Below are 23,701 nucleotides of genomic sequence, written 5' to 3'. Positions count from 1 at the left end.
TGAATGTCTGTGAGTATCTTTTACTCACAGACCCCAATGACTTTGTAGTTATCATATAAGAAAACCTGGGTCAGAAGTATTTCTTTTTAATTGCTCTTTCCTTTTTTAAAAAAAAAACAAAAAAACAAAAAAAACTTTTCATCTTGACTTGTTTTGGGAGGAGGGGTAACTAGGTTTATTTGTTCATTTATTTAAATGGAGGTACTGGGGATTGAACCCAGGACCTTGTGCATGCTAAGCACGCGCTCTACCACTGAGCTATACCCTCCCTTAAGAAGTACTCTTTCCAGCAAAAAGAACAGGAGAGATGAGGACAGGAAGGCACTAACACCAGGTTTGTCTCCTTGGGGCTTATGAGCCAACTGAAGGGAGGCATGGCCTTGGGGCACGGCAGGCTTGGGAGGGGGAACGGGGGTGTCCCCGTGGCTGGACCACAGTGTCCTAGACACACTCTCAGGGTTCTTCTCTGTGCTTCCCAACAGCGCCCCCTGCAGGAACCTTGTGGCCCTTCCTCAGGCCCATTCTCACCAGCCAGATGGGGAGTCAGTGAGCCCCCAAATCTGGTTTCCCCAGACCTGTGGCCTCGTGTCCAGCCTGGCCTCCTTCCATACCCTGAGGCCTCCCCTGGTCTCCTCCCCCAGCCTCCAGAGGAGGGAAGTGATGGTCCACAGCTGGGCTGGCGCCACCGGACAAATTCTTCCCTCCAGAGTCTCCGGTGTCTCACCTACAAAATGAGGGGCCAACCTGACATCTGTCAAAGATGCCTGCCTCTCTCACTTTCCTAACATTCACCCTGCATGACTCACTCAAGACAGACCCTGGTGTGACAGAAAGGCTTGGCTTGGGAATCAAACACACCTGGGTGTGACCCCAGCTCTCCCACTCGTCACCTGTGGAACTTGGACAAGTTGGTCCAATGCTTTCTCGCCTGTGGAAATAGGACTCAGCGTTCACTGTGTTAGCTTGGGGCCTCCAGGAGGCAGATCCCTAAACAGAATTCAGCCTGCAAGAGATGTACTGGGGAAACACCTGCGAAGTATAACGGAAGCGGCTGGAGGAGGCGGGGAGAGCCTCAGGGCAGTGTGCGTGTGGCACGTTGCAGGGGAGGATTGGGAGGGAGAGGCTTGGACCGCAGGGCAGCCCTACGGAAGTTTCTGCCAGGCTGAGGGTAGTCCTCAGACCATTAAGAGGAGGCCCCTGTCCCACAGGAACAGGCCTGCTCTTGTAGCCCTGCCACGGCTGGAAGCAGCCCAGGAAACGTGGCCTGGGCACACACGTGGTGGTGAATCAGAGGGTAGTGGCCGGGCCCGGCCCTCCACTGTGCCTGTCCCTCCGCTGTGCCCCCGCCACAGGAGGTCTGAGCCAGCACTCCCGCGGCTGCAGCCGTCCCCCACCCCACAAAGACTTGTGCACAGCAGAGCTGATGCATCTGAGGTCCTACCACAGAGTCCGCCGTGGAGAGGTGCCCGGTGAGGGCAGCGGGCAGATAGCATGTTCACATAATAGGACTGGCCATGTGTTCTCCAGCAGGCCACGGAGGGCGCACTTTCCGCAGGTGTTTGAAAAGGCTGCGCCTTCGGGCTACCATAGGCTCTCATTTCCATTTCCCATCACACAGCGGGTCCCAGCCCTGAAACCAGGCCCCTCTCAGAAATGTCAGCACAGTCCTCAGGGCTCCATCTTCCAATCGGCGACCCTCCTCCTTCCTGACATAGCTCTGACAAGCCATGGCTGATCCCCACTGACATGCCTGGGAAGCAGAGAGAGCTTGCTGAACTCACACTCATTTTAAAACTGGAGGGATTAGGGATGCCCTTGACCTCCTCTAAGAGCCTTGAGGCTGTTGCGTTGGGAGAAGCAGAGCAGTGGGAGCTTTCAAGAGAGCATCGGAGAGGGGGCGGCTCCCACCCTGTATGTGCACAGAGCCTGTGGTCCACGCAGTGCTTCCTCAGGCACGCCCCCACCGGCAATCAGGACAAGTTAGGACGACCGGCAGCCAGAGGTCACTGAGACCCAGGTTCCAGTTCCAGTAATTAGCTGGCTGACCAGGGTTACTTCTGTTAACCTCCACGAGCTTCAGTTGCCTCTTCGGTGAATGGAAAGAGTGCCAGCTCCTCCCTCAGGCGGTTATTTTGTGGGTTAAATCAGACCATGAAGCCCCTGGGGACATACTAGAGACTCCCTAAGTCTGATCATACTTTTCTTTCTGGGATGAAAAGGTTTAATATGAAATAACGAAAGTGCTAAATCACAGGTGGAGCCTTGGCCTTGAACCACCCAACAGCTGTGCAGCCCAGTTTTCCTTTCAGGAAACTCTTACTCATTAAGCACTTGTTGTGCGTCAGGCAGTGCACTTGGAATCTTGTATTCATGATCTCGGACTCCTTACAACCCTGCCAAGTCCATAGGGATCAGCATCAAGAAGTGGCTTCCCTAGGGGGAGGGCAGAGCTCAGAGGTAGTGAGTGCTTAGCAGGTAGCAGGTCCTGGGTTCCATCCCCAGCACCTCCATTAGTAAATAAATAAATAAACCCAATTACCTCCCCCGCCAAAAAAAAGAACCAAAGAATGGAAAAAAAAAGTGACTCACCTAGTGTGATACACAGCAGAGTCACACCTGCACCTTTGGCATGTGGTCTCCAAGGCCATGCTTTTCCTGCAGCTGGGCTGGCTTCTGGTGTGTCAATGAAATGGTGTTTGAGAGGCCCCAGGAGCTCCCCGTTAGGCATGTGATCAGGCCAGGAGCACCAACAACGTGTGAAGGCGAGAATGCAAGGAACAGAGCTCTCCGTGCCCTTCCTGCAGGGCAGGACCCCAGTCCTGTGTCCTAATCAGGCCCAGGCTCACAGCAGTGGCAGTGTGGGCTCAGCCCAACCCTCTCCTTATGGTTTGGGTTTCTGCAGCTTGAATTCCCCCACCCCCACCTCACCACCCCAGGAGCAGGGTGAAAAGTAGTGACAGTGAGGAACAAAGACTCCAGAAAAGGGGCAGAGGACTTAGGGCCTTGCCCCAGGCCCTGACACTTACTGTGACCTGCGGCAGTTAAGCCAGAGTCTTTGCACCCTAGTCTTCTGGTCTGTAGGATGCGGAGGGTGCCCTAAATGAGCAGAATTTCAGGCTGATTCTGCAGCCTCCCTCCTCACTCCCATTCCTCCTTCAACCAGTTGAAGAAAGGGTTCTTGAGAAGGAAAGGAGACCCACAAAATTTGAAGAAGTCTCTACCAGCCAGTCTAAAATTCCTTTGAGCTCAAATATTCAGAAATCGCCTTTCTATTTTGAAAATGTTTGTAAGGGGACCTGGAAGAAGGGTAAGCAAATCAGAAGTTTTACTGATAGAAACAGATTGGATGGAATGGAAACTTGCCTGATGGCTTGAATGGAAATTCGTCTGGAAGGCTTGTCAGGTCAAGATGCCAGCGAGGCCAGCAGCAGGGAAGAGCATTCCAGGATTCTTCAGCCCACAGGGCTCTAGGCTGTGGGCCCCGAGGTCTCAGCCTGTGAGGTGCCAGGTTTGCAGCTACCCTACACCCTGGCACACTCGGGCCCCCGGATGCGGGCCAGACCTTCAGGGTGCTGTGGACAGAACTGGGCCTCCACTGCCCCCTGGTGGCCACTGCCACCACGGTGCTGGCCTCTGTGCACGGCTCAGCCTGGGCGTCCCCATAGCTCTGCCCACCCCTGGCCCAATTTCAGCCACCCTTTGGGCTCTGGTGATGGCGAGCCTGGGCAGGAGGTACCCAGTCTCCATTTACTGGCTTTTCCCCCAGAGGGCTTCTGTTACCCTGGTCACTGCATCACCCGTTCCACTGTGTGACCCTGGACAGGCCAGCACACTTCTCCGACCTCAGAAGCCTTCCAAGTCGGCATGTCCGAGCCACTCTGCGTCTGAGCCACTCTGCTCACAGAGTGGTTTATCAGCAACATACAATGCTCCCTCCTCCCAGGGCCTTCGAGTCTCCGGGACTGAACAGACAGGGTGTCATATCGCACGGTGGAAAGCCCCCGGCAATCCCATTTGTGCAGCGCGGGCTCCCCGTCGGCATTTGGCATGCCTTTGTGAGGCAGACTTCGGGGAGGGCTGAGAGCACAGACTCTGGACTCCAGATGTCTGGGTTTGCTCTTGGGCAAGTCACTTCACCTGAGTCTCCTTTTCCCTGTCTATAAAATGGGGGCCCTACTGGTACCAACCTCGTGGAGTTACGTGGAGGATTAAGTGAATTAATATTCAAAAGCACTTGGAACCCTGCCTGGCATATAAATGCTATATACTGTTAGTGGCTTTTTTTTTCGTGATGATGGTGGTAATGCTGATGATGCCAGAGCAGCTGTCTTTTCAGGGTCCGGGACCTCTGCCACCAAGGCCCTCTGTGGAAGGCAAGGGCTCATTGTGTAAAGTTCCCTGGGCTCCATCCCTCTCTGCCATGCTCCTGCTCCGACTGAGAAGGCCCCTCTTCAGTCCAGCAGTGCAGCTCAGCACACATGCCATTCTTTGCAGCCAAGCTGGGGGAAGCCCTCCCACCAAGTGAGCAAAGCCTCTCCTTGGAGCAAACTTAGGGGCGACCCTGCAGCCACCACAGCTAGCCGAAATTACAACCATGCCTCTTGCTCCTGAGCCCGTGAGTGCAGCCTCTAAATAGCGCTCTGGCCTCACCTACCTCACTGCCCAACACCTACCTCACTCCAGCCACACTGCTCACCCACATTGTTTGTCCCCCACCCCCCACCTCAGGCCCTTTGCACATGCTGTTTTCTCCACCTGGGACACACTGCCCAGCTCCTTCCCCATGTTCTAGTCTCAGCTCTAAGGTCACTGCTCAGGGAAGCCCTTCGCGACGGCTCTAAAGCAGCCTCTCCCCCAGCTCCCCTCCGTTATCTTTCTCACTTGGCCATGTTTTATGTTCTTTGAGCAAGTTAGCTTTCATGTTGTCTGGTCCCTCTGCACCGTCCATACACATGCTAGGAGGGAAGCTCGGGAGAGGAGAGCAGCCGTGTCTTTCTCTTCTCTCCCTGTCTCCCAGCACCTGGCACAAAAGTAGAAGCTCAACATAAATTAGACATTTTTGAACAAATGAACAAATGAATTAAGGGGGCAAGTGGCTGCGAGCGCGCCCATCACCGCCCCATCTCTAACTCGGCTCTCCCCGCAGCCGTCCTGCTGACCGTGTGCTGCCTGAGGAGGAAGAAGAAGCCGGCCAACCCCGAGAACAGCCTGAGCTACTGGAACAACGCCATCACCATGGACTACTTCAGCAAGCATGCTGTGGAGCTTCCGAGGGAGATCCAGTCCCTTGAAACCTCTGAGGTAACAAGCCCCCCACCAAAGAGCAGCCCCGGCAAGGGCTGCCGCTGCGGGGAAGGCGCAGGTTCGCAGGAGAGCACGGCGCATGCGCTCACGTCTTAGTGCCTGGCTCCTCCCAGCGTGGTCCCTGGGCCAGCGGCAGTAGCGCCCCGCCCCAGCGCACCTGAATCAGGATCTGAATTATCTAGAATCCCCAGGTGAAGGATGAGTATTTGCCCAAAACTCCTAACCCAGCTGGCCACTGAGAGAGCTGGGCTTTGAACCCAGGTCTCTGTGGCTGCCAAGTCCTTGCTCCTTTCCACTCTCACGTGGAAGGTGGGGCAGAGGTAGCTGGATTAGACACGGCCTTGCGTGGGGTTGAATGGAGTTTGTACTTTAGTCTTAGTTCGCGGAGGGTCATTGAAAGCTTTGAGCTTTGTGTGACCTAGTTTTAGATCTAAAAGAGTGTCCTGATAGCCTGGTGAGGGCACTCTACACATGATCAAGGAATGGATAGGAGGGAAAGGGGGGGTAGTTTAGTGGATGGATGAGTGTATGAGAGGACAGACAGAAAGCCTAGGAATAGGTAGGTCACCTAGGAAGCAGGTGAGATGGCCCAGGAGAGATGGTGGACACCTGGGTAAAGGCAGGGGGTGGAGGCTGAGAGTTCTGGAGGTACAGCCCCCTCTCCTCAGCAGATCCATCCCCCCGGCAGCCAGATGACCTTTTATAAACATAAATGTGATCACATCATTCCTGTGCCTCAAACCCTTCAGTAGTTCCCCGTTGCTTGTAAGTTAGAGTTCTAAGTCTTTGCAGGTGGGCCTGTCCCCACCCAACCCTCCAGCCTCCTCCAGGCCCCCCCCCATTTGCTAAACTCCAGCCACACCCATCACTGCATCAGGTGACATCACACTCCAGGCTGTGTGAGCTGTTCCCTGTCCTAGGGGTCTTCTGTTCCTCCCTGGCCCCCTTCACTTTCCACCTTGGCAACTCCGCCCCATCACCCGGGGCCCAGTGTAGCTGTCACTGCCTTGGAGAGGCCTCCCCTGACTGCCAGGCTGGCTTCACTCTCCTATGGCGTGGTCTCAGCTCCCTGTGCTTTTCTGACATGGCACTTATCTGGGTTGGAGTTATGCAGCTGTTGGTTTGATAGTGTAGTTGAATAACTGGCGGCCCCCACATTGCTAAATGCAAGGGGGCAGTTCTGGGCACTCATTCCACACGATCTACAAGCAGCGTCCGCACATTTTCTCTAGTGGCATCTGGTGCCCCACCCTGCCCTGTCTGTTCCTCCCCCAGCTTCCAGCTCCTCCTGTCTGCAGCGTTGGTTCCCTGTCCTTTCCCCGCCTCCAGTCACCGGAGGGTCCCAGCCCAAGCCTCCCACTGCCTCTCTTCTCCTTCTGCTCGGTTCCATGACTTTAAATCCCATCTTCAAAGTTGACTAGTTTCTGCTCCAGCCTTGTCTCCCCGAGGTCCAGACCCATGGGCCCAGCTTCGACCGTACGTCTAAAAATTCAGGAGCCTGAGACTGAACTCTTGGCTCCCCCTCCCACCCCAACACCTGGAAGCCCCCCACCCCGGTGTTTCTCAGTATTAGATGGCACTGCTGGCGCCTCTTCTGCCCCCACACCCCACATCCAGAATGTTAGCACACCATGGGGTCTTCCTCCCTGCGAGCATCTCTCACCACCGGCCCTGCAGCGCCTCGCCCAGGCTGCCAGCTGCCTTCATCCCCGGAACCCTGGATTGCTCCAGTCCCTTCCCCTACGGTCTGCTGGACCTCAGGCAGCCACAGCTCCTCCCAAGCCCCAGAGGGCTCCACTTCACACCTTGGGCAAAACCCAGATTCCTCTCAGCAGGCGCTTCCCTGGGTGGCCCCGCCCCCCTCCTCCCCACCTGCCAGACCATAAGCACCTGCCCCCGCCGCACTGGCCTTTTGGCCCTTCATCCGAAGTAGTGAGCTTGTCCCCACCTGAGAGCTGGCCCTTGCGCCTGTCTGAAATGCTCTTCTGGTTGCCTCCATCCCTCACTCCCTCCAAGACTCTGCTGCAATGCCACCTCCTCAGGGAGGTCCTCCCTGACTGCTCTATACAGGTTAGAACCTCACCCTCCACCCCTTGGTGCTCTGTCCCTGGCCCTGCTTTGCTTTTCTTCAGAGCACTTCTCACTGCCTGACATTGCACCCTTCTCGCTGCTGACTGCTGTGCTGTCTGTCTCATCTGCTAGACCATAAGCTGCCCGAGGGCAGGAGGCTTTTTGCTCTGTTCACTGCCCTATGCCCAGCCCATGGTAGCTGTTCGGTAAATGGTTATCACATGGGTGAACTATAAGCTTTGCTCACAATTTACCCATCACCCAGCCCAAAGCCTAACACACAGTGGACACTCAGTAAAAAAATCTTAGCTGAAGGACAGAAGGACAGGCCTCACGAAGGATTGACCTTTAGCATGGCCAGGGCACACTTGGCGTGGCAGAAGTGTTCCTGAGAACTGTGACAGTGTGTGAAAAAGTAGATTATTTGGCCACCGGGCTTGCCCACTTTGAGTGTGGGCTGTGAACCCCTGGACTCTGAATTCCTCGTAGTCTCTTTACCAACTGGTGAATGAAACCCGAAGCCAGAGGACGGTGCTGGTGAGCGCACCATCGGAAGGGCCCGGCTAGCACAGAACCCACCAGATGTCCCGACCCAGAGCACCAGGACACGTGGGACACAGGCCAGAGGCCCTGGCAAAGCGGCCACCACAGCAGGTCACACCCCAGGATCAGGGGGCCATGGTGGCTCCAGCGTGGGTTTACCACCGGCCCCTCCCAGCCGGCCCACTCCCCTGTTCTGCTCCATTCCCAGCCACAGCAGTTGTCCTCTCCCTGTGCTCAGGGGCCCTGCCACACCCACGCAGCCACCGCAGTCACAGGACACATTCCAGCATCCGCGTCCCCCTGATCCCGGGCCATGAGCTCACCTCCCGCCCAGCTGCCAGCTTTGGAGGCTGCCAAGTGCTTTGCCTAAGCAAGTTTCTCTGGTGCCCTGCTCCCTTTCTGGGCTGATGAAAGCAGCAGAACGGAATCCGGGCTGTATGGGCAAAATTGTGATGCCCAGAGGCACTTGGAAACATTTCTGTGCTTTCTTGTCTTTTTCCTTCCCCTCCTCCCTTTTCCTTCTTTCTTGCCTTACTTATTTCCTACAGAACTTTCGATTTTTTACCCAGTGAAATTTCCCTCATGCGGTTTACCCTTGGTGAACTCTTGCTTTGTGAGAACGGTAAAACCACAAGCCAGATCTCAGCCACCAAAATTCTCATCCGCAGCTCAACCCAAAAACCCAGTGCAGAAAGAGGACTTCTGTCCCCTTGCTGGCACACCACGCTGTTCTCCTTACTCAGACCCACGTCCACCCCTTGGATGCGCACTCAGCTGATTCCAGACAGTGAAGGAAACTCTTGTCTTTTGAAAAGTCATTTTACCAACAAATGGCCTTTCTTCCTTTTTCTCCTTATTACCCATAAAGCAATGCATACTTGTCAAAAATTGCATGTTTCGTTTAAGAGTCAACTTCAGAGTATTAATTGTGGCTTCTTAAAGTGAAGCCGTTTCTAAGCTGGTCTGGCCTAAGCCGGGTGCACTGAGGCCTGCTGCCCCATCTTTGTCCCGAAATAGCTGCAGACTCTGAGGCTTCCCATGTGGATCTGGGACAGGCTGTGACTTATTCTCCAGACGTATTCTGGGCCTGAGTCTGAGAACAGCCGTTTCGTGGCCCGCAGATGCTTGCAGTCCTTGGTAGTTGAGGCCAAAGCCATTCAGATGCCCTGAGCACATGGCCCATTTCTGGGCTTTTCCACTCCTGGGGCCGCGTAGACGGACTGAATTTTTCATTCACTACCTGTTTATTGTGCAGTCACACAGAGATTCAAATCTGTTCAGCTCAGCACATCCTGTGCTACAAGAAACAGGGTGAGAATTCTGACCAGGCTCTGGGAGGACCCAGGAACGGGAAGAATGAGCCGTGGAAGGCTCTGACGGGTGGGTGGCAGGAGAGGAGAGGGGCAGCGTTCGGGAAGGAAGAGCCGCGAGGCCTCCCAGAGGTCTGTGAGACCCAGGCAGGAAGGAGAGTGGACCCGGTTTTGCCCACTAAGGCAATGAGCCATGCTCTTATGTGAGTCTTGCATGGAGGGCAGTTCCATCCTGGCACCCTGAGATGGAGGTGGCTTAGGAAGCAGGACATCTTTTTTGGAAGCTGCTATAAAAATCTGAAAGACAAGCAGACAAAGCTCTACCTCAGTATCAGCAGTGAGGATGATGAAAAATGAGGTCAGGGGTGTGGAATAGGCGACGGGGATTAAGAGGTACAGACCTCCAGCTGTAAAATAAATAAGCCCCATGGGTGTAATGCAGAGCGTAAGGACCGTGGTCCATAGAGCTGTAATAACTTTGTATGAGGACACATGTCACTACACATGTCACGTGATCATTTCATAATGTATGTGGATGTCAAATCTCCACGTAGTACACCTGAAACTCACATGATATTGTGTGTCAACTATATTTCAATACTTTTTAAAAAATGTTTACCAAGCAATCCCAGGTGGAAATAAACATCCCTGTGAGTACACGGTTCTTCTTTGAGAATGGCCACCCATGAGCCCTCTGCTGCTCACAACATCCCTTCCTCTCCCCCCCAGGACCAGCTCTCGGAGCCCCGGTCCCCAGCCAACGGCGACTACAGAGACACCGGGATGGTCCTCGTTAACCCCTTCTGCCAAGAAACGCTGTTTGTGGGAAACGATCAAGTGTCGGAGATCTAAGTGCAGCAGCCCTCGCTTTGCCGTTCCTTCCTTTTGTCTCTAAATTATCCACGTACAAATATATATTATAAATGTCATCTTTGTGTAACCCTGACTTGATGATAAAAAGTTTTCAGCTTTTTTTTTTCCTAAGAATTGTCAACATCTTTTTTATAAGTGTGGATTAGAAAAAAAAAATTTACAGAACGATCCGTGGCTTTATAAAATAAAGGTATCTCTAAGCAAAGCAGTTGCATTGATTGCTTCTCTTAATAACTTGTCCCAGCAGCCCCAGGCAGGGGAGGGAAGAGACTGACTGCACCAGTGGATGTTACAATGGCCTCTGAGCACTTCTTAAAGCTCTGGTTCCTCTCCACTCAGTGTGAGGGATCCCATTTCTGCCCCTTCGTATGCACACCAACGGAGGGAGCTGGGCCACCTAGAGGGACGCGACAGACTCATGTGCAAAGCAGGAAGAGGGAGCATCTCATCACCCCAAGGACGAGCACCCTGAACCTCGCTGTTGGCTGTCGAGTGTCATTCCATCCAAGGTTTGGACGCAGGCAGCAGTATGCAGCCCACAGGAATGCACCGAGGACGTCAGGCATCCTCGAGCCACGTCCCCCTAACATCCCACAACAGGGAGCTTCCACTGTGCTCTCAGCAGGACTGCTTTCCCTGGCGACAGAAGGCTCCCCTCCAAGCACATCCCTGTGTCCTCTCCACCACCCACATCTGCAGTGGACACTCGTGCCTTCTCTGGAGAGGGTTTGGATGTGGGTCCCAGCACTGGAGCTTTGGAATACTCACCCTGCTTCAAGGATCCAAGGTTTATTAGGGTTCACCTTGTTTCCTGGAAAGGCCATCACATCACGCTCTTGAGGAACGTGTTTGTGGAAGAAACCTTGACGTGTGGAGCTGTCGTTTCTAAACCTGCCTCCTGCGATCTTAAAAAAACAAGACTGCCAAAGGTGATGGCTCAGGAGAAGACATCACTGTATCCATGCTCAGGGCTGCAGACCTGCTTGGGGGTCACAGCGGGACGTCTCCCTCATTGTCCCCTCCATCGGTGGTCGCCTGCTGCCTCCCTCACCCAAGCTGCGTTCAACTCAGCTCAGCCAGCAGGGATCAGACCCTCAGAGATGCTAGAGGGGCTTCCAGAGATGGCTGTTCTCCACTTTTTCCCTAATAGATAGTGGCTGGGAGAGATGGTAACTGCTTTGACACTTCCTTTCTCTAAAAGAAAAATAGTTTGATAGTATATTTTGAATATAGATGTTCTTATAGTCAGATTGGGACCTGAACTTGAATGTTGACTCTTACATCCGTGTTGTTGCTGTGGTCTTTTTATCATATCTCTTTTCTTTCTTCCTACGTTTTCCTTAAAAAAAAAAAAAAGATGGCCTTCAAAAATGTGTGTTCTCAATGTCCTATGAACCTACTCAACGTTCAGTTTGGTAATTGTCTTTCTTCAGAGACTCTTCAGCCCACGAGAAGCAGGTTATGTGTTGCTCTGAGACTCATTTCCCAGTCTGCTCCTGTCTGCCCCTCAACCTTATCATAATATTTCTGTCAGTGATTGCATTTAATATATCAATGTGTGTGTGTGTGTATAAAGATATCTGTTTGTAAAGTAAAACGTATATATAATATATGTAATCAGAGGTACATATGTTATATATACATACGTGGGATGTGTGACTTATTTTTCCTTATCCACAGAATTCAGCTCCCATGTATATATAAATAAACCTATTTTATTAGCCAGAGGATTAAGTTGCTAATACCTTTTGCATTCTTTTCATTTTTAAATAACTTTTTCGCCTTCCTTAAGTACCTGCACCACCAGTCCTGTAGTTTTTAATCGATTTTAACAGTAAGTTGGGTTTTATGAGAGTGATGAGCTAATAAGATTAGCCATTTATCATTTGATAAAACAAATCTTTTGGAACATGTTTGAGATTTTTTCCCCCCAAAACTCATTTGTCTTCAGGTCCTTGGAGACATTGATGTTAATTAAGATACACCGCTCCTCCCCCTCCCCTTCCCCGTGCTCGGGCTGTATTGTAAATATCTTTGGTCAGAGAAATCTGAGTTAACCTGATCCCCAAGTGTCACATCCCGTCCAGTAACAGTGCCTCAACCTGGCACCTTTGCAAACAACTTAGTCAGTGGCTTGAGCCCTCATTTAGCCTTGGACGATAGATGCTGGAATTCTTGCAGCTCCTGGGACCCCGGCAGTGTCACCTGTGTTCAAAGGATGTTATTATAACACTGTCTCCTGGGCACCATGGCCCTTCAGGGGGCACCAGAGGCAGTGTTCACAGCAGGAAAGCCACTTCTAAATAAACAAGAGACGCTACCAGCCTTTACTTGTTCAGGCTAGTTCCTTAATCTGTTCATCATATAACCAACACTGATATTTATAAAGTACCCTGCATGTCATCTCAAATAGACAAAGTAGAAGGGGGGGGGAAATGGAAGAGTACGTAGAATATTCCAGTAGGTGACCAGGGCTCTTAACCCTGCTGGTGTGAACTTGGGCAGGCACCCTGTTCTCTGGGTGCTGGGAGACAGCGGGGGTCCTAGATACACCATGGCCTAGGAGTCAGAAGAGGCTTTCTCATCCAAGCTTGCTGCTTTCTAGACAGGGGACCTTGGGCAAGTCACTGCAGCTCTCCGGGCCCTCAGCACACAAGGGAGAAGCGCCGATCACAGGGCGTGTGACGATACTCTGGAGTTGTGCAGTGCGCAGCCCACAGGGCAGTGCACGTCCACCCTGAGCCTATCTCCTCGGGTGGAACTGAGAACTCAGTGAAGGATGGAAATCTGCACAGCACCAGATGGAGTCAGTCCTCACTAGCAGCTGACCCCCTGCCCCTTCTCTCCTGGAGGCTGCTCCCACGTTGCATGATCTGGGATAAATATCCATCTGTGTGTTTTGGTCACTTTGTATATCTAAGACAGAACTTAAATGCAGTGGGTTTAAGGTGCATTTTGTTATCCTGGGGCCACAAGATCCTTTCTGGATACTGAGGGCATGAATTAAAGCCCAGGGAGGGGGTGTCATCAAATCCTAACTTGGAGCACCCTTTAAGCTCTTACTGGAAAGCCTCTTTGTTTTTATTTATGAGTTTTCTGGCAGACAGGGAAACAGAGGTGTAGGGAACATCTGATACATAATAAGTGACCAACGTGTGTGGGACCAGAATTTACCCACGGTCCCTTGTCTAGTGGGTGTTGGTTAGAGCCCAGGTCAGTCCAGAAAGGTGGAGCAACATGGCCAAGGTCAAGCAGCTGCTGAACACAGTGCTGGAGGGAGGAAAGGTGCTAGGGAGGGACCTGAAGCTGCTGCCTGGACGGAGGGAGGGTGAAGGAACCAACAGGCTTAGTTTGTTTCTCTTGAGTCCCTGGGGCTGCTGCCCACCAAGGCGGGTTCACAGCCATCTCTGTCCACACTTACACATTCACGCGTTCACACACACAGCACAGGTAAGGATGTAGAAAGCCCTAACATCAGCCCTGGAACACCTGGAGCCAGTCCTGGCTCAGCCACACTCTGTACTTGCAATCTAAGCTCTCTGAGCCTCAGTTTACTCATCTGTGAAATGGGGCTGCTGGCTGCCTGCCTAACCCTCTCTTAGCTCGTGAAATACACAAGCAGATGAGCCACCCCAATGGCCTGCACTGATCCAACCTCCCCACCACCCGCAGAAAAATCTGGGAGGTCAGGCACATGACCCTGCGGAGAATGCATGAGCGCCTCTCTGCACACAGCCCTGGGCGGGCCGTTTCCCTTTCAGCTTGGTGAATGGTGGAAACTCATAGAAAACAGCAGACAAAGCAGCCTTGGCATAGGGAAGCTTCCAGAGAGGCCCAGTCACGGGGACACTGGGGCTGGAAACCAAAAGCCACTGGGCTCTGTAAACCCACTAGGCACAGCAGAGGCAGAAGGGGTGATGAGCGCGAGGCGAGTGGTGGTGGAAGTGCCCGCGGGCACCAGCTCCAGCATGTCCCTCCAGAGGCACAAGGCATCCTTCAGGGGAGCACAGTCACCATCCTCCCTGGACAGCCTCCCGGCCTCCAGGACCATCACCGTGGGTGGTCTCGTCCGAGCACCCAGGGTCTATGTAGGGATGACACCCAGTGGGCCCACAAGTGGCCTGGGTGCCCGTGTGACCCGCCGGGCCCTGGGCATCAGCAGTGTCTTCCTGCAGGGCCTGCGGAGCTCAGGCCTGGCCACGGCACCCGCTCCTGGCCTGGAGAGGGACCTCAGTGCCGTTGAGGACCTGGGGGGTTGCCTGGTGGAATACATGGCCAAGGTGCACGCCCTGGAGAAAGTCAGCCAGGAGCTGGAGGCACAGCTGCGGATGCACCTGGAGAGCAAGGCTACGCGCTCAGAAAGCTGGGGTGCCCTCCGGGCCTCGTGGGCCAGCAGCTGCCAGCAGGTGAGTGCCTGGGAAAGGATGCTGACAGCTGCCTGCTGCACCATCTCCGGGGGGTCAGTATCAGAGAGCAAGAGTGCTGAGGCAAGGGACAGGGGAGTGAGTGGTCTGAGGCCAGAGAAATTGACCCTTACACTCTCATGCCAAAAATATCAATGACAGTGATAGCAACGATGACAATGGCTACCATTTTACTGAGCTGTATGCAGGGCCAGGCCCACGCCAGGCCCTCTGCAGACACTACCTCCTCCAGCGTTCAAAGCGATGCCACGCAGTGGTTCAGTCATAGATTGCGTCTTTAGAGGAGAAAACTGAGACACAAAGAAGTAATGTGCCCCAAATCTCACAGCCAGAAGGGGGATGGGGCTGAAATTTGAACCTGAATTCTTTTGGCTCCCGAGTTTGCTTTTGTCCCATCAGCCTGGGCTGGCTCTGTAACTTTTGTGTTAAGAAAGAGTTTTTATAGCCATCATCAAACGGAACACCAGCGAATGGGTGTGGTGTTAAAAATGATGGATAAACGGAGGTGGTTTCTGTACCCATCTTTACAGCACTGTCCGATAGAAATCTGAGCCATGTAGGTAATTGACAAGTTTGCTACCCACAGTAATAAAAGTAAAGAGAAACAGGTGAAGTTAGTATATCTTATTTAGCTCAATATAGTTTAAAGGTTATTTCAATATGTAATCAATAGAAAAAGTACCAATGAGATAACTTACATTCAAATAGAACTTCCTGCAAAGATGGAACTGTCCCATGTCCGCACCGTCTGGCCTGGTGGCAACCTATGGCTATTGAGCACTTGACATGTGGCTAACGAGACTGAGGAACTAAGATTTTCTTTTCTTTCAAATTTCATTCATTTAAATTTAAATAGCCGCATGTGGCCAGGGGCTATGTTATCGGCCAGAGCAGGACGCAGATGTTTCCCCTCTGCCCTTGCTTGGGCAGGACCTGCTCTCCAGGGTGGTTCTGCAGGGCACCGTGTTCATCCGTCATGTCTGCCCTGCAGCCTGTGGTTCTGATGCTGGGGCTTCAGCCAGCTTTGCACATCTCATCTGTCTCTTTGTGGGCGGCTTCTCCTCCCCTCCTCCCACAAGTGCTGGCCTTGGCATCCCTCTGAGCTAAATCAGCCTCTAGCCCAGCTGGGAACTGCCAGCTCAGACCCTCTGCACCCTGGGGCCCAGCACGCAGCCCCCAGTGGAGGTCATGGAACTTTGTGTGTGGCTGGGTACTGCTGGACAGACATGCTCAGGGGCTCCCCATTTGTCCTTCCTAGCTCCCATTTCACCCCAGGTTGCTTCTCCCTCCCCACCGGCTGGTGCCTGGCTGATAGCACAGGACACATGACATCCGATATTGTCCCGTCCACTTTACCCCCGGAGCTGCTGTTCTGCCTACGTCCATCTGCACTGTCAAGAGAGCCATCTTAGAGCAGTCTGGGGCCTGAAAGCAGGCAAATCTCAGGCAGCCATTCCTCCAGGGTTCTCTCCAACAGTGCTAGTTCCAAATATTTGTATCCTGTAGCCCATCAGAACATCCCCAGATCTTCCAATATTCAGCATCTGTCAGACAATTTCTTGCATTCAGATGCCACACAGACTTTTCATGAGAAGTCAAGCATCTCAATTTCTAGGTCAATAAGTATGGCCACAAAACATAGTCCATACTCAACAGAGATTGACTTGGTTTGGCTCCAAGGGCTTGGGCAACTTACACAACTTCTCTGAGCCCTCAGTTTCCTTTCCTGTGAAATGGGTACCATAATGCTGTGGGTAATCTAGCAAATCTGCAGATAAGTAAGTTGCATGGGTCCTGCGTGCAGGTAGACACAGACTGGGAAACTACAACTTGACAGCAGTATATACACAGAGCTGCGGGCTGGACGCCAAGACATTCAACCCCCACCACCAGTGTCAGAATCCCAAATGCGGGTCATTTTCCTTTTAAGGGACTCTAAGTGAAATCCTAGGTATGAATACAGAGTTCTCTTTTTCTTCATTTTTTTTTTTAAAAACATGGACTTGAAGATACAGTTAGACCAACCTGTAAAATGGACTTATTTCTGTATCTCACGGTCCAGTCTTCCAGCCATGTTTAGATCTTTTCCCTCCAAAAGAACGAAAGAAAATTCTACATATCTGAGAAATACACAGGATTTTTCCCTCTTTGCTGTTGCAAAACTGACCCACACTGCCTGCCCGCCTCCAGGTCTGCACATAGGGCTGTAAGAGGGCTTTGCTGGTATCTGCTCTCCACCCTGTCTCTCCACCCAGTCACCAGAATCATCTTTTGGACACATGGGATCTGACTGCATTATGTCCCTGCCCCAAACCCTCTGGCTCCTCATCACTGATAGGACATAATCCACAACTCTGGGCTCAGTCCACAGGGCCCTTCCGAAGCCACCCCTGTCCCAGCCTCACCACCCACCTGGGAGTCCGTGAACACATCACTCACCTTCAGCCTCACTGCTCCTCTGAGACGCCTTCCTGCTCCTTCTATGATCTTGTGACAGCCTGTGCATGCATCCACTGTGGCAGTTACCGTGTTGTCCGTTGCATTTGCGTGTCTAGGACCTCACACTCCAGGCTCACTTAGGCAAGTGAAAAGGGCAGAAGCTGGGAGTCAGGGGAACTAGCATTGGGATGTTGGCTCTGCTGCCTACTAGCTGGGTGGCTTTAGTTCAGTGACTTAACTTCTCTGAGCTTGTTTCCTCATTTGCAATTTGGAGATCTCTGTATCTACCGTGCAGGACTGTTAAGGGGGGTTTAGTAAAATCAGCGGCTAACAGCCTAGAAAGACAGTTCCTTCCTGGCATTGCAGATACCTAGAGCCATGTATACCATCGACGCCCAACAATGGTGGGACCTCCCTTCAAATCCAAGCAAATGCCACTTGCTTAGACCAACCACTCATCTGCTTCGTGTCTGCCTTTCCCCATCTTCAAAAAGGATACACACCTCTCAGGGTCACTCTGAGCATGAAATGAAATAAGATGTGAAGAGGGAGGGGCTGCAGGCTGTGAAGGGCTGTGCACATGCAACGTGGCGTCCCCCGTCAGAGGGCCCATCCCCTGAGGGCTGGGCCTCAGGCCAAGGGCTGGTCCCCCTTTGGAGCCTTAATGGGACCCCTTCCCCCCCACCCCTAACAGCGCCCTCGTCACCCAAGATCTTTGTGGAGACAGCTTCCCCCTTAGCCCTATCCATCCCCAAATGGCAGGCGCAACTGAGAAACAAGGCCCTTCCCACTGGGCAGTGGGGCCCCTGCCTTCCTGGGCGCTGGTCATGAAGCCCTAGACCTGCCCACCAGCAGGTCCCCACAGAGCTCAGGAAGGACCCACCCCACGCGGGCCCCTCCCCCTTCCCGGCCTAGAGAACAGCACCCCCCTCATCGCCCTCCCCACACTGCCCCCCACCATCTATTTCAGAAAGTGCTGCCTCCTGCTCACAGGGCCTCGGGGGCAGCCACTGTGCTGAGTGTTCCTGGGCTCCAGGATCCCAAAGCTCCCCTTCCTCTACCCTCACTTGGACCTCTGGGCTTGGAGCTTCCCACCCATCTTTCCAAACTCCTGGCCCCAGCATTCCTTACCCTTCACAGCACTCCCTTACCCACTCCCCTTGGCAGCCCATTTTCCTCCTTCTGCAACCAACCCCCCGCCCCTTGCGCACCTGGCAGAACTCCTCCTCATCCCTCAAGTCCAGTTCAAGGGCACCTCCACTGTGAAGCCCTCCCTGATCTTCTTTGCTTCTTCAGGGTCCACACTGTGCCTGAGGCTTGGGATAAGTTCTCAGTAACTGAACCCTGATGGGTCCCAGAGAGACATGTCACCTCCTCCTTTAGGCGGGGCTCAAACAGAGGAGCGAACAGGGACCTCTGTCACTTGAGAGCAGGTTGGGCTGGGAAGTCCACGTCAGCTGGGGAGCAGTGGGGAAATTCAGAGTAAGGGACAAGCATAACTTCCTTGTATGTCTACTTCTGTAGTTCTTCAAGAAAAGCGACAAAAGGGTTGGACAGGGATAGGGTCTGCCCTCCTGGCGAACACAGAGACAGCCCCGAGCCCTCCTGGGAAGGGGCCCTGCCCTGGAATCTCCCGCAGCCCTGCCCGCCCCCACCAAGAGCTTCCACCCACCTACTGTGAGGACACAAAGGCACACTTCCAGAAAAACAAGGAAAAGGGTGAGGGGGGAGAAGGGATTGCTGTCACTGTGCAAAAAGCCACAGCATAGAAAGCAACCCAGCTCCGGGCGCAGGGGGTTTACACCAACTGGGTCCGGAGAGCAGCCCTGGGGACACCATCTCCACCCCCATTCACTGTAGACGCGTACGAGCCTTTAGAGGACCTGGGGTCAGAGTCAGGGCCAGCTGCGTGGCCTGAACCCACGTGGCCCTGTGGGGCCCCAGCTCCTTGGGGTTTAAGGCTCTGCAGCCACCATCTTGAAGCTCTCACTAGCTGTGTCTCTGCATTTGTGTTTTGTAAGTGAAGTCCAACGGCACAGTGGAGCCTGTGTCGGGGAGTTGAAGCCTCGACTCAAATGGGGTCCCATTTCCCACTCTCCCTGGGACAGCCCAGTCCCACTCCCACAGAAGCCCCAGGCCCTTCTGGATCTCCACTCCTTACCCCACTCCCAGCAAAGCTTTGGTCGCAGGTGCAGGGAGGGCCAGGGAAGCAGCTTAGGGTGGGGCGTGGATCCAGGGTTGGCAGCGCTACAGTGCATCCAGCAGGGAGAGGGAGCACTTCTTGCCCACCTTTGATCCAGAGGCCTACAGAGTGGCACTGAGGTTCAGTACTCTTGGGGGTCACTTGTCCTCCATGAGTTAGGGTGGCTGGTCTGTGGGGAAGGAAGATGTCTGGCTGGACTTCCCCGCCCTGGCCAGGACCTGGCACATCGTCCAGTGGCTGGAGGGAAGGGAAACCCAGTAGTGGTGGGCCACACGCACCCCAGATCATGGGGCATGGCCCCCCAGGTGCTTACAAGGGTCACACCTGCCCCCTGAGTATCCCTGTGCCCGAGGGACTGCGAGATTAAATAGCAAAAATTACCATGACAGGTCAAGAGAAAGACCAAGAAGAAAGGAACAGGCTGTATATTTTAGCACCTTAAAAGACCCCATTTTTTCCTGTTTTTTGAATGAGAAGCTTGTATTTTATTTTGCACTGGGGCCCACAAAATTATGGTCCTGGTTAGAGTTAAATGTACACAAAGTTCCTTTTCAAGTCCAAACCGCTCTCTCCACTCCTCAGCTATGTTAGAACTTCTCAGCCACTTCTGCTAAGCAGTAAAAACAGACGGAGAAACTCACAGGTGGTGGCCACAGAGGCCAAGGACGACCCGGGCAGCAGCCCCCTGCTGGGCAGAAGGTGGCCCTTTCTCTGACTATTCTTGCCAAATGAGCGATACCGATGATGTGTTCTAGCCACCATATCAGGCCCTTTCATCCTTGAATAGGCCAAATGCAAGCTTGGAATTAGTCAGCCTCCCTGCCTCGGAACCACAGATAAAAGGAGAGTGGAGACGGAGGTTAGCCACAGAGTCTCCAAGCACAGGGGGCAGCGGAGTCCAGGGCCCGGAAGATGCTAAGCCTGACTTGAATATTTTCCCTGCCACTCACAGTCCCTCTTTCTGTCCTTGCGGGGTGGGGGTGGGGGGCATATTCTGGGGATCCGCCTATTTGGGGAAACTGCTGGAAAAGGCAATCTAGATCAGAGCCAGGTTTCTCTCCCCATAACACCTGTGGTCCTCACAGGTTTAAAAAAAAAAAAAAAAAAAGGCACAAGAACTAATCTCTCCTTCCTGCATAAAATGAAAGGCAGCAGGGTCATTGTTCATGATTCAGAAACTGGTGTCCTTGCAAGGGAGAGGGAGAAAGAACCATGAACGGTTTCAGTGTCTGCAAAAGCCGGAAGACATTTACCCAAGACAAACTACTCGGTCTATTTCTCCACAAATACAATTTGTCTGGTGAGAGCAGGCCAGTAAAGTAGTTACTCCGTTAGCCAATCTATAAAGGACACTGAAATATCATTAGAAATGTAACTACACAGAGAGAAATGGATTGAGGAGAATTCCTCTGAGGGCAAGTGGTGTATGAGATTGGAAGAAATACTCAGACGGACAGAGCAGGGGAGGGGAAGGAGGTCTGAGGCTCTTGGTCGAGGAATACAGGTGGTCACTAAGCTGCTTTTGAAGCTGATTTCCTGGGGGCTCTTCTTTTGCTCCATACAGTGTCTGGGAGAGAGCAAAACTGCTCAAGGAAAGAGGGGAGAGACTGAGTCCTGTCACTCGAGGCCTCTTTCTTTGCCCTCCCCAGATGCCAAGCTCAGACAGTCTTAAACCTCTTAAGAGCTCTTAAAACGTAAGGTCCATGCTGAGGAAGAGGACGGGGAGTCTAGGAGGTGTGCTGCAAAGGCGGGAGACTTTGAAGCCAGAGAGCCCGGAGGTCAAACTCAGGCCCCTCATGACCCCGAGGCCAGCTCTTCCTTGATCTCTCTCTGTCTTGATTCCTCATCTGGATGAGGAGGATGTTTGGAGACTTCCTTGAATGATAAATTATCTCTAAGAAGAAAAGTCACTAGTGGCCTTCCTGCAGAAATTAAAAAGAAAGATGCAATAACCTATAATGACAAAGAATATGAAAACGAATGTATGTATGCACAAGTATGCGGTAGAACAGAAACTGACTCTAATTCAATTAAAAATAAGTAAATAAATAAATAGATAAGTAGAGAGAGAAGAAAGAAGAAAGAAAGAAAGAAAGAAAGAAAGAAAGAAAGAAAGAAAGAAAGAAAGAAAGAAAGAAAGAAAGAAAGAAAGAAAGAAAGGAAAGGAAAGGAAAGAAAAGGATGCCTACTCTCTCTACCAGTATGTAACAGTGATCAGAGGTAGTAGTCAATGCAATTAGACAAGAGAAAGCAATTGGAAAACACCAAGAATTGAAACAAAAGAAGGAAAACATTGGTCTTTCTGGAAAGCCGAAAAGGATCCACGTGAAAACTGCACAATAAGCAACCGCATGATTTCAGTAAAGTAGCAGGTTATAAAAACACATTAAAGATCAAAGCCCCTCATATCTATAAACATCCCCAAAAAATATAATGGAAGGGGAAATCTCATTTATGATAGCAAAAAATAAATAAATAAATAAAATGCCTTTAAATACACTTAACAGGAAATGTCCATCATCTGTATGAGGCCACCATAAACCCCTCCTGACGGACACAATTGGAAAGAAGTACCATGTGCTCAAATATAAAGACTCAATAGCATAAAGATGTCAGTTCTCTCTATTAATTTATAAACTTCATGCAATCCTAATTTTAAAAATACCATAGTTGGGACTTTTCTTTTTTTTTAGAATTAGATGGGCTTATTATAAATTTCATTTGTAAAAACAAAAAGGCAAGAAGAACCAAAAAGGAAAACTGAAAAAGAAGAGCCTGGGGAGTGGGAGGCCATATAGCTCAGTGGTAGGGCATGTGCTTAGCGTGCACCAGGTCCTGGGTTCAATCCTCAGTTCCTCCGTTAACCCCCTCACTGAAAAAAAAGGTTAAAAAAATTTCTTTAATTTAAAAAAAAAAACAGAAGAGCAAGGGGAAGGGGAGTTCTCCCAGATAATAAAATATACTAGGAAGTCTTGATCATTAAGGCAGTTTTGTACTGGCACATGAAGGACAGAAAGGCCAATGGGACAGAAGACAAGATTCAAAAGTAGGCACCACTGCTGATGGAAATTTAGTATTGATAGAGGCAGCATTTGGAACCAACAGAGGATTCTTCAGTAAGTGGTATTCAGACAACTGGATATATTTTTTATATATAAAAAAATATATATTATTTTCGTCATAACAAAAATAATAAAATTGGATCTATCCCTCACTGTACCCTCAGATCAATTCCAAGTGTATCCTAGATTTAAAAGTAAAACAGGAAGTCATACAAGTAGAAAGTATGGGTGAATTCCTTTATAACCTGGGGTGGGAACATTTTTCCTTGATATAGTTCAAAGTCCAAAAGTAATTTGTTGATTCTGTTTTAAACATTGTTATCAATATTTAAAATTTGATTACCAAAAATAAACATGATTACCAAAAACTTTCGAATTTGCATTGCAAAATAACACCATAAGCAAAACTAAAAGATAAATGACAAACTAAAAAAGAAGTATTTGCAACTTAGAATACGAAGGGTTAATATCCCTGATCTATAAGCAGCATTTAAAATCTGAGGTTTAAAAAAAATGCCAGCAACATTCTTATTTTTAAATAGGCTAGAGATATGAACAGACAGTTGACATAAAAATAAATGAAGATGATTCTTAACCATATAAAAGGATGCTCAACTTCACTCATAACAGAGAAATACAAAAAATAAAACAAAACAAAAACTTACTTGAGATACCATTGTCAAAACTCCACAAGTAGGTCAATCTATTTTGTGGGTGAAGCCGTAGGGAAATAGGCAAGGTCATACAGTTCTGATGAGAATAAAATGTTACCACCTCTAGTGGAGAGGAGTTTGACAATATCGAGACAAATTTATATTCATTTCTGTATATGTAATTTGATCCAGCAGTCCCACTTCTAAGAATCTCTCCCACTGACATGCTGGCGAAAACCTGAACAAGAAGTATGCATAAGACCATTTATTTCAGTTCTATGAATGATGGCAAAAGACTGGAAACACCCCAAATACCTATCAATAGAGGGCTAGTTGAATAAAACAATGATATATCTGCAAAAGGAATGAGGACTAGCTCTATAACTATTATGGAGTGATAATCTCCAGGATATGCTGTTGAGATAAAAAGCAAGGTGGAGTGGGATGTCATTTTACCACTTATCTAAGAAAGAGGAAGGGATATGACTATATGCATATGTATTTGCTTATAATTGAAAAAGTGGAAAAATCAAACTATGAATGTTTTTAAATGATCACTTACAGGAGAAGAGTAGAGGGAAAAGAAATAGACACTAAAGTTGTTTTAATCTCTCTTGTTATGTGGAGGTGACTTTGGAACCATGCAAACATTTTACAGAATTCTAAAACAAAATTAAATCTGAAAAAGCAAGCCCTAAAAATCAAAAAGAGAAGGCAACAAATGAATCCAACTATGTATCAAACTGATGGTATAATCACACAGAGAAGAACTATTCCAAGTGACTTTTTAAACCATGGTAATTTTTACTGTACATCCCTC

The 23,701-nt window shown here is 50.8% G+C and overlaps 1 protein-coding gene and 1 long non-coding RNA gene across 2 annotated transcripts in view; one reads left to right on the top strand and one right to left on the bottom strand.

Annotated features, from left to right (window-relative positions):
* The window catches only part of TMEM108 (transmembrane protein 108), a 291,098-nt gene extending 280,793 nt beyond the window's left edge, over positions 1–10,305 (top strand). Inside the window, 2 exon segments of the mRNA XM_032488230.1 lie at positions 5,147–5,301; positions 9,957–10,305. Of these exon segments, the coding sequence (XP_032344121.1) occupies positions 5,147–5,301; positions 9,957–10,079 (278 nt within the window). The 3' untranslated portion in view covers positions 10,080–10,305.
* Positions 8,721–18,562, bottom strand: LOC106729968. Its single transcript, XR_004323051.1, has 3 exons — positions 18,175–18,562; positions 16,964–17,099; positions 8,721–9,524 (listed from the first exon to the last, which is right to left on the bottom strand). It is a non-coding gene; the product is annotated as an uncharacterized LOC106729968 (long non-coding RNA).
* Between the last annotated feature and the right edge of the window lie 5,139 nt (positions 18,563–23,701).

The sequence above is a fragment of the Camelus ferus genome, chromosome 1, assembly GCF_009834535.1.
Source record: "Camelus ferus isolate YT-003-E chromosome 1, BCGSAC_Cfer_1.0, whole genome shotgun sequence".
Classification (NCBI taxonomy): Eukaryota; Metazoa; Chordata; class Mammalia; order Artiodactyla; family Camelidae; genus Camelus; species Camelus ferus.
This window is presented reverse-complemented; position numbering and strand designations above follow the sequence as displayed.